Source organism: Balaenoptera physalus (assembly GCF_965194825.1).
Source record: "Balaenoptera physalus genome assembly, chromosome: 3".
NCBI classification, from domain to species: domain Eukaryota; kingdom Metazoa; phylum Chordata; class Mammalia; order Artiodactyla; family Balaenopteridae; genus Balaenoptera; species Balaenoptera physalus.
In genome coordinates, this window is record NC_138890.1 from 100,802,705 (window position 1) to 100,814,206 (window position 11,502).

The 11,502-nt window shown below is 40.4% G+C and overlaps 1 protein-coding gene across 1 annotated transcript in view; it reads right to left on the reverse strand.

Moving 5' to 3' along the window:
• Positions 1–11,502, reverse strand: part of FAM81B (family with sequence similarity 81 member B) — a 66,530-nt gene that overhangs the window by 43,918 nt on the left and 11,110 nt on the right. The window contains exons 3-4 of the mRNA XM_082458191.1: positions 4,719–4,825; positions 1,750–1,814 (exon numbers count right to left, since the gene is read on the reverse strand). Of these exons, the coding sequence (XP_082314317.1) occupies positions 1,750–1,814; positions 4,719–4,825 (172 nt within the window). The remainder of the gene's footprint in view (positions 1–1,749; positions 1,815–4,718; positions 4,826–11,502) is intronic.

Genomic DNA, 11,502 nt, shown 5'->3' on the forward strand with positions numbered 1-11,502 from the left:
CAGTTCCTTAGGAATTGATATTCAATGCATCATGATAGGCTACTGTAGGGGTATCAAAAAACATTAAGGCCAGAGAGTCCCTGCCTTTAGGGAGTTTGCAGCCTGCTCTGGGAGATTAGAGGAGTGAGACCAAAAGAAAACCAGCCATCTTAGGCAGTACATAGAAAGTTCTTAGATATATGACTTGGACAAAAAGAGAAGGGATGTGGGAGGGATCACAGCGGAAATGAATGTTGGGGTCATCATGCTTTTGCTCTGAATTATAGAATACTTCTTTCCCTTTGTCTTAATTTTAGTTTCTGGAATCCAAGAAATGGCAAAAATTTCCTTGGATTTCGTTTTAAGTTTGTTGCCATCTTCCAGGAATTTTCTCTCATTTCCTATGATGTAAGTCACCAGCCTGAGCTAAATAAATCCACTTGGGTTCATACTGGAATTTGACAGATCAGAAGAACCATTTCTATTTTGTTTGTCATGTGGAGAGTCAGGTGGGAATAGGTCTTTGTGTTCTCCTTGGATGGCAAGGTTAGCCAATATATCTTTACAATAATTGTTTTTGTGCATACCACATTCACTGTCCTAAAAAAAAAAAACTAAAAAATGCCATCGATCCAAATGTCTCATTTCTAAACATTAAAAAAACCTTTCCCCTTGTTTGGTTCCATTCTCTAAATTACAGCCTCATTGTCACATAAGCAAATACAAATCATAGGTAGCATGAAAAGAGGGGCTGAAACACTGTGGTTGAACTTTTTGGAATGGCTTAAATTGAGCTGGCTAAGGAACAGGGGAATTCTTAACTGTGAACATACTGTAATATTAGTGATTTTTAAAATTTTATCATCTTCATTGTTAAAAGTAATTAAATAAATGAAAATCCAGAATTTAGATTTTTCTTTTCATGTTGAATCATTTTATTTGTTTGGTCATTTTTTTTTTCCCTGTGGTCATGATGTATATTTTAGAATCAGAATTATTTTAAAGATACAGTGAGTGGGTCTTAGAGAGTTTCTAGTTCAGCCTCTTCATCTGGCAAATGAGAGAACAAGCCCAGAGACATATGGGACTGCGTGAAGTCATGCAGAAAATTACTGGAAAGCCTGAGACTAAATCCCAAGCACCCTGAGAACACTAATGTGCACATCAGACCAAATCCCCCTCTGACATACTCAAATAGAAACTCAAACTAATATGCCTTGCCCTGTATCCTTTCTTTACAAATTGGAATTCTAGGATCTTTTGGACAACGTGCATGTTATCAATTGTATGCTATATTTCCAAGTCCCCGGAGTTGTCCCTCTTTTGTAGACCTTCCCTGGATGAGCTCCAGGTGTGACACTGTAAATAGCAGAAACAAAAACGTTCTGATGATTAGTTTAATATATTTCAAAATTTCCTGAGTTTTTATCATGAAATGTTAACATATTTATTTGGTTTATTTTGAAAGTCACAGTTAACTATATCTGATCTTGTCGTATGTTATTCATTGCCTACGTTGTGTTATTTTATTCATAAATCTATAGGAACCTATGGAGGTTATTTAAAGAGGAAACAGTAAAATTGGCTTGTTCTGTTAATCAGAGAGGAATAAGAGAGAGAGGTTCGTCTTCTTGAGATGGTTTAATGCAGTCCTTCTGAAAGCAGAGAACTAGTTTAGATGAACTCAAAGATCTCATTCAGGCACTTTAATTTCTAACATAATCATCAAGTATAGTAAATAGTTAAAACTGTTGTAATTCACAGACTTACTTGTCAACATATTCAACTAGATCTGTAGAATTCTTGGTTGACATTTTGGCTGGAGATAATCTTACCTAAAACAAAGGTCACGGGTTTAGAATGTATCATTATCTACTTTACAGGGAAATCTTATCCATCTTATAATGTTTTAACTGAAAACAAAATATGTGCTATAGATCATAGATCACCAGCCCAGTTAATCTTACACATGCCCCCATTTGTACTGCTCAAGACTAAAATCAAAATCAAGTTCTGGGAAGATTCTAGAATGTTGTATTTCATAGATTTGGTACCACAGTTAAGAAAAACTTTCAGGAAAAGTCAAAGCCATAGATTATTCTTGGATAATTTTTTTAATGAAATAGCAAATGATTATTGGCTGAGTTACTAAAGATGTCCTCATAGAGTGAATTATTCCTGACATGGTGAATTCTGAGGGGAATCAGCTAATTTTCAAAAACAAAGCCAAAACCTAGAAAACTAGTCTATTCAAATAATTTTGTTTTCTGAGAAATCTGGATGTCAGATTCTTATAGTCAATGAGAAAAGTACAGAGCACAGTTACATACATAACTTCTAGTGTTAAACATAGTTGGCCACATGAACACAACTAATTCAATAAAATGGTACTAGAAAGTTCTACTTGCATGAAAATTCATAATTTCGTAGCATTTCTAGGAGGAAAGAGGTTACCAAATGTACTCACTATTTTGCTTATGCTGAAAATGTTTTAAACTCTAATGTTCTCTTATTTTTTAAGTTTAAAAAACAAGACAGATTTACCTTCATTTTAATAGCCTCTCACTGAATTGGATTCAGTAGGGAGAGTAGGAGTTGTATTCCACCTCAGTTAAAAACTTAAGCAAAATATGTTTCTAGGATATTTTTTCTTGGTTTATGTTATTATATACTAGAATGATGAGCAGAATATGTTAAGACTCACTACAGAAATCATTCCTTTTGCAAATGCCTTAGGAACGACCACATTTTACTTCTTAACTTAGGGCCAAAGAAACTTAATTGGAACCCCTCGCCTCCAATAAAAGTTAAAGAAAAAACGTAACGCAAGTTTCTTAACAAAGAAGCTAATATAGAACACCTGACAATAATCAGGCTCTCCTGACCAGCCCACTCGGTGGTGGGAATCAGAAAAAGCTTGAGGTTGCTCAGATGGAGCCAGTGAGCCGCCGTGACTGTGCTTTAGATCCTCCCTCCCCAACGCTGAGTGGGGTTTGCAATGGGTCTGATGCTCTGAAGCCAGGTCTTCTCTTAGAGAATGGATTTACTAATACACTGGGCACCCCGGTGTCCACGTTATGGAAATCATCCTAACTCCCTAGAGAATGGGATGGGTCTTCTGCCCTGGTTCCTGCTTTCACTCCGGATTCCGGCTGAAACAGTACTGTGCCCTGGGCTCCTCACCTACTTAATGCCAGCTCTTTCCTTCTCATCTCTCTGCTGCTACAGCCTGGCCTGTGGGAGATTGTTTGTGGGCTGGTCCCTGGCCTTGTATGTTTGGCACCTAGTAGTCCTTTGTGAGTACTTGTGGAATGAAAGAGTGTGATGAATACTGTGTCCAAGGGCACTACGTTACTGGGCTATTGTCTTCCTTTCTCCTTCTGAGGTGAAGCAATTGGATATATCTGTTTTATTTATTTATTTATTTATTCATCTGTTTTATTTTTATTTTGTTCATTTTTAAGTCTTATTTGGAAGACTATAAATAGCACCCTCTTCAAAGCACACCTGCAACTCACATACTTGTAAAGTTACAAATGCGAAACCTGACAATGGAGGGAAATTTGGAAAAATATAGAAAAAGTAAAAGGTACAGAAAAAAAAATTCTCTTTTAATTCTAGAGCAAAAAGTGTTAACATTGTGGCATATTTATTTACTCTTTGTGCAATTTTTTGATGTATCTAAGACTAAATTTTTATATTTTTGCTGACTGAATATGTCAGCTCTTCCATCCCTATTCCTACAGACTAAGCATAATTATATCAAATTTGTTTCACAAACAACTTTGTGATTATTATGGAACATTTTACATGTATTTCCATCTGTTTCATAATAATGCTTTATGGCTTAACGGACTATAAAATACTTTCGCATATATGATGTGATTTCATTCTTGAAACAGCCCTTTAAGGTGGGAATCATTACCTTTAACTTATGGATAACAATAGTTACCTTAAGTAACTGAAATCTTTATTACAGAAAGAATTTAAGATAATTATTTTTATAGGTGAGGAATCTGAGGATCAGAGAAGGAACTTGCTCAAGATCATATAGATGATGATAATAATCAGACTATGTCCTTCCTACCTGCTAAGTCCTTTATCTTAGTGGCTCATTCAAACTCCACATCTTTATCTGATAGGCCTAATTAGCCCATTTCACCGAAGGAAACAAGAGAGTTTAAGTAATTGTCCAAGTCACATAGCCAATATGTGGTACAGCCAATAGATACCAAAAATCAGTCCTTGACATTGTGCTAGCTTTCCAGTCCTCTTCCCATCACAAGAGGCTGCATCCGCTGGTCAGGTGTTTGAGAATTACAATGCAAAGTCTAAAAACCCTGCTTATTTGAATGTTCTTTTTCATTCATGGGGAAGATATGACAAGTCCATACCAATAAAAATTCTATTTAGCTATTCTCTGTTTTATGTTAGAGATAATGTCTCCACTTTGAGTTTATCATCTTTCCTTTTAAATCTTCACAAAAATAATTGTCAAATTTTTGTTAATTTTTATCTCCACATATTAAAAGTCAGGGCAATGAATGTATCGACAAATTTTTCTTTGCAGCTTGTGCTGGCATCAGTCACTTTTTCAAAGCAGGACAAACAGGAGATGTGGGAGAGTGAAAAGAAAAGCAACTCTTCCAGGACTCCTTAGATCTCTCTAAGCAACATTAAGCTTTAAAGAAGCTGAGCAAAATATTCTATTTTGAATATGAATATCTAAAAGTACTTGCTTTCTTTTCTTGGTCACTGGCTGAGCCAAGAAGGGGGCCATCAGGTTCATCTGGCTCTTCCGCGGCAGTCGTGGCCGTAGGGGAGGAACTTTTGTGTACATCCGTATCTAGGCAACCAGAATGCTGAGTCAGATTAGGAACTATGGCAAGTGAATTTTTGCAGTGGTGGCAATTTTCTACTTTTTAAAATTGAGGGCAGTTTCTATACATACAGTGAAATTTAAAGGGAGGCTTCCAGTTTCTTTTACACTTCTTCCCTTCCCTCCTCCCCACCCCAGTTCTCTCCCAGGTCCCCATCACACCTACAGAAAGCGCTTATCACCTCAGGTACTGCCATGAGACACTCAGGAAACTGTTAAGATGCACTCATTTAGATCAAGCTCTTCTAAAATAATAGGAAATGATTCCTCACCTTATTGTGCTGAAGCCATCTGAGGATCTTCTTTGGGATTTGCTACCTTGTTTGTATGTAAGAAGAAATACAAGTAAGATAGCAAAGTATGAGAAATTTAGAGTCATTGAGTAATCCATGGATAAATACCTAAACTCATGATGCCTGATTTCCTGGCTTTATTTTTTTGTTGATTGGATTTTTTTTGAAAGGGCACAGAACTTTTTAATTTTCTCTCTCAGAAAGCCAAAGTACTAAGGAAACTTGATCGCATCCAGACTAAAGTCTTCATGATTCTGGGGCATCTTCCTGGGGTGGCCCAGCAACGTTGTGACCGCAGGAAGGATCTGTGATGTCAGCGGGGTTGTTCTCACTCTAAGTCGTTGAGTCCCTGGATTTAGGAGCTTCAAGTGTTTTCCTTAATGCCCATTGTTGTAAAAATCACTGGGTCCTTCAACACCTCTTTGTCTCAATGGATGGGAAGTGGTTATTTTTAAACTGATATTTCACACCCTTCCCCTGATCTCACCTTCACAGTTTGGTAAGAGACCAGTTTCCATCAAATTAAACAAAGAAAATGAGATGCTGCCATACTCTGGAATCTTCCTCCAAGTATACTAGTTAAGGCAGCTAACTTTTCTGGGCCACTAGGGAGAGCAGCACAAAGAATGCAGCAGTGACAGGTGGGTGGGTGAACTTGGGCTTTGTAGACAAAATTTTGTTCAGTTATTTGGCTTGTTTCAAAAAAATGTGGATTGTTTTAGCTCTGAAATATTTTCGTGAGTTTTAAAATTAAAATTTGCGTACTTTGCTAATGCCACTTGGACCTCACATACAGAAATGATGTTATTGGCTGAGTTACTTTTCAAATGATGGTGCTGAGTTTGCCTTGCTCCGAGGACATGCAGGAGATTCAGGATGCTGCATGACCAATTTTGATCCCACAGATAAAAGAACGCATGATTTTTGGCTTCAATGGTGTGTTTTCAAGTGTTAAGCTAAGTCCTTAAAACTTAGAGATATAATATTTCATGGTCTGCAAACAGTCTAAAATGCTCATGACACCACTCTAATTGTCATTTTATAGAGTGCCAACTGAGACGGACACACCAGTGACTGAGAGCAGGTGGATATGGGTGCTAAGGGAGTTGGTTAGAACCCTGACTTCTCAGCCTACTGGCTATTTACTTTGGGCAAAATTACCTCCCTTCTTCAAGCCTCAGTTTTCTCATCTGTTAGGGGGAGCTAATAAAATCGATCTCATAAGGTGGTTGAGAGGATTCAATGCAATGATACACTTAAAGTACTCAGCTGAGTGCCAGGCTAGGTATCCACTAAAAGGTAGCTATTATCAGTGATTATATCACAAGGTGGCAATCATCCAAGAAATGGATAGAGCCTGTGTGAGAAAGGAAAACTGGATTTGACCTTGCTAAACAACTTCTTATGATTCTTTCTTTCCTTAACTTGAGCTTCTAATCCATAGGATTTGGCTAGAAAAATGGGCCCCAGTGGAATGAAAGTCTAACTTGTTTGTTCTCTAAATGGCTGCTTGGCCTTTTTTTTTTTTTTTAATGTATTTATTTTTATTTATTTTATCTTTGGCTGTGTTGGGTCCTCGTTGCTGCGCGCAGGGTTTCTCTAGTTGCGGTGAGTGGGGGCTACTCTCTGTTGTGGTGCGCGGGCTTCTCATTGCGGTGGCTTCTCTTGTTGCTGAGCACGGGCTCTAGGCGTGCAGGCTTCAGTAGTTGCAGCACATGGGCTCAGTAGTTGTGGCACATGGACTTAGTTGCTTCACAGCATGTGGGATCTTCCCGGGCCAGGGCTCGAACCCGTGTCCCCTGCATTTATTGGCAGGCGGATCCTTAACCACTGCGCCACCAGGGAAGCCCTGGCTGCTTGGCCTTTAATAGGACAGTGCACGTAAAATATATGTACCATTGAATTCCCACCTGCTGAATGTGTATGAAAATCCTTCCTGGAAGTCAATGGTCTTCAAAGAGCCCTCCTAATCCAGGGCTACCAAGAGTGTAGCCTAAAGCAAAGAAGCCAGTAATGTTCAATTTCCACCTTAAAAACTTAAAATGACATTATATTCTGATATTATTTTAAATACAGGCATAAAGGAATAATCTTGAGATGGTGGTCACTGAAAGGGGTTTGTTAGTGCTGAGGGTCAGCAAAGACAGAATTGCTGTGTGCTGTTGTGCACTACACAACCCTAGGGGGCGCCATGCACACAATAACAGTGCAGATTTTCATGTTTGTTAGGCCTAACAAAATTTTCAATTTGTTGCCTGAAAAATTTTCAAGTGTAGGTCAAGAAAATATTCTAATAAGGTAAGTATACTCGGCCAGTTTTCTCACAAGTGGAAGAAAAGGAAGGGTCTTGAGAAAGGGGTGCCTATTTCTAACTCACACAAGAGTGTCAATGGGACAGTGGCAGCCCTGACTCTGGGTGTCTGCTGAATGCTGTGTCCTCAGCTAAACTAGCCGCACCAGCGCTGGGCCACAGTAGCCAGTACTCATTGGTAATGTCCTCCTCGACTTCCTTTTCTTTTCATGTCATCTCTCACCTGTTGTCCTAAGTGCCCTAAGGACATCCTTCCTGGAAAGACATCATTTGAACCTGAGGACCCCTTAGGGCCCTTCACCTTTCCTTGGGCTATTCTAATTTTACCCAGTCTAGTCTTCTAGTAATCTCTGAAGTGTTTAGCACTTGACATTTTAGAAGATATCCTTCATATTCCATCTCATGGTTCTTATGAGGAAGCCAGTGCAGGTGTGAATATCCTGATTTCACAGGCAAAAATACAAGGAGGTTCAGACAGGTTAAGTGACTTACATTAAGTGAATGATGAAACTGATTGACCAGACCCCAAGTCTTCTGACCATTCCTTGGGCACCATCCGTCCTGGGATGCATTATACTAAATTATGCTAAGGTGTGAGTGTTTACTTCTAGTCTAAAGGGGAACTCAATGCTAAGTGGATACTTAATGCTCCCTGGCAATTATATTTCATTTCCTTAGTCCATCACTCTCCCATTCTCCTAGATTACTCTCATACTTTTTCCTCTGACCTCAAACTGCCATAAGCTCCTGTCTCATCCTCACTCTCAGCTGATGACCTTTTTCTTCTATTTCACCATGAATATAGAAGTAAATAGGAGGGAACTTTGGTAAGCCTACCCAATGCATTTATAGACCTGTGTGCATTTGGGTCCATAAATTCTGACTCCACTCCTTGTTCAACGGATGAACAATCTGTGCCCTCATTCAGGTCCATCCCCCAATTGTCCTGAGACCCACTTTCTCTCACCTATTCAAGGACCCATCTTCCCTCTACTAGATCACTCCCATTGGCATTAAACATCCTTTTTTTTTTTTTTTTGGTCTTCCACTCACCTAAAAACACATAACCTTCATTTGATTCTCTATACTCTTCTAGCTACCATTCACTTTTTCCCTTTTCTGCACAGGAAAAGATCCTGAAACGTTGTTTTGCTCTTTCCAATTTCTTTCTTTGCTGTGGTCTGAATTGTGTCCTCCCCCGCTCTCCTGCCAAATTCATATGTTGAAGCCCTAACCCCAAATGTGACTGTATTTGGAGATAGTGTCTTTAGGATGTAACTAAGGTTAAATGAAGTCATGGGTTGGGGTCCTAATCTGATAGGATTGGTGGCCTTATAAGAAGAGAAAGTGATCTCAATCTTTTTCTTTCCCTTTCTCTCTCTCTCTCTCTGCACACACACACAATGATGAAAGTGTGAGGACACAGTGAAAATGCAGCTTTCTGCAAGCCAGCAAGAAGGTTCTCACCAGGAACCAAATCTCTTGGCACCTTGATCTTGGACTACCCAGCCTCCAGAACTGTGAGAAAGAAACTTCTGTTGTTTAAGCCACACAGTCTATGGTATTCTGTTACAGCAGCGTGAACAGACAAAGACACTCTTGAATCACTAAAATCAGGCTTTCTGTCCCTTACACCTTCCATTAAAATTGCTCTTGTCAAGGTCCCTGGTGACCTCTCTGTGGCTAAATCCAGGGGTCAATTCTCAGTCCTCATCTCGCCCCATCAGCAGCATTCGACAGAGTTGAGAGCTAACTTCTACTTGAAGCTCATTCTTTACTTGGCTCTCAGGGCTATGAGTCTCCCATGGCTCTGCTATTCCTTTTCAGGGGTTTCCCATTCATCTCTCTGACTCTGAGCAGGTGATCAACCATCTCAGTTTGCTTAGAGCTTTCCTGAAAGTCCCGTGTCCTGGGAGCCCTCAGCCCTGGGCAAAGCAGAACAGTCGGTCACCCTACCTCTGAGGGCTGAAGTGTCCCAGAGCTCAGTCCTTGTACCTCTAGACTCACTACCTTCATGATCTCACCCAACCTCATGGCTATAAGCTGATGATTCCCGCAAATCCCTGTTTCCCCAAACGTGCCCCCTCCGCATCCAGGCTTCCCCATTGCAGTAAATGGCAATAGGCTTTCTCCGGTTGCTCAGGCCCCCAAACTTGGAATTCTCCTTCACTCCTCTCTTTCTCTCTTACCCTACCTGTTCATCCCACCTTCAAAATATATCCAGAATGGGTCACTTCTCCCCACCTCCTCTGCTGCCACATTGGTCTAAACTATCACTGTTTCTTCTTGTATTATTGCAGTGGCTTCCTAAAACCAATATCCTTTCTGCCAAACTTCCCCCACCTCCCCAACCAATTATTCTCAACAAAATAGCCAGTGACGATGTCGAATTTAAGACTGACCATGGAACTTATCTGCTCAAAATCCTTCAATAGTTTTCCATCTTATAAAGGACAAAACCTTTCTAATAGCTACAAAAGCTTTCTGATGTCTATATGATGGGGTCCTTCCATAGCCATCTGACTTCATCTCTTATATCTCTTTTCCTTGTTTACTCTCCTCCAGCCACAAAGGCCACCTTGGTACCCCTTGAACAAGCTCTTGCCTCAGGGCCTTTGATCTTGCTGTTGCTTCTGCTTAAATGCACTTTCCCTGGAGAGACCCTCTGCTCATTCCCTTGCTTTTTTCTGGTCTTAATTCAAATATTACTTTCTCAAAGAGGCCTTCCCTATCTAAAACTTATAATTTCCTCTTATGTACACACACTTCCTGTTACTCTTTCCTGCTGTACTCCCCCCTTAGCATTTATCTATCTAATATGCATTTACTTTTCTTACTAATTGTTTCCCCTGCTAGAATCTAAGTTCCATGGGGCAGAAATTTTTATCTCCTTTGTTCATTGCTCTGCCCCGGTGTCTAGAATAGTGTCTGGCACATGGTAAGTGCACAATAAGTATATGTTAAATAAATGAATAAATGAACTCCGTAAAGATGTGTAGACAAAATTCTACAGGGGAGCTCAGAAATACGGGTGACAGTGGATGAATGTGATGTGAGTTGTGGAGGAGCTGGCATTTTACCTGAGCTTTGCAAAATGCACAGACTGGCGGTCCCTAAAGTCTGAGTGGCAACCGCAGGAGTTTGACTCTTCTCTTGCCCCCCTAACAGGCCTAGAGACACTTCCAGGAGCTCTTACTGCCTAGGACTCTCCTGACACTTGGAGAGAGGAAAGGCCTCTCTCTCTATCACCGAACGTTTCTTGTCCTATTCTCTACCTGTGTTTCAGCCAGTTATCTATCAGAAAGGATCTAATAAATTCAGCATGGTCTTCACACTCAACACGGGACAATACCTTAGTCCAGGCATTTTAAACATTAGTGTGTATAAAACTCGCTTGGAGAGCCTCTTAAACTGTAGACTCCTGGGACCCACCTGCACAAGTTTCAAACAGCTGGTTTTGATCCAGAGATCCAAGGACCACACGCTGAACAACTCAAAGAATGGAATTTCTAATGGTGACATCCCTGCAAACATACAGGGAACATACTTTTCATTGGGGGGGCCTCCTTGGTGTTCCTAAAATTGCTACTATATTCCTGTAAGCAATCAGCTGTCTGTCTACCCTCCTGTCAGTCTGCCTTTGAATCCATCAGCATCTTAGATTCTGTGTCTCTGTGGATTTTCCTATACTGTAGTGGCACTGGAGGAGCTTTTCCCTTTCAAAACAACTTCCTCGGGTCGTAATTACCATCTGCACCTCCCCCCAAGGCTGAACCACATCCTACCGGGAAGTCTGCCCTCAGGTGCCAATGAGCAATTTGCTGTCATCCCTACCTTGTGTTTATACCTTGCTACTCCTCCTTCCATCTGTCAGCGAGGCTCTCTTTTTCCATTCCTGGTTCCCTGTTACCACTTCTGTCTCCCCCACCTCTGAACAAACAGCTTCTCCCCAGATACCTAATCGTAGCCAAGCTGCTATAGTGAATTTCCACCTCCTTCTGCTGTGTTTCCTGCCTCCGGACTCCTACAGCCCTTTACCG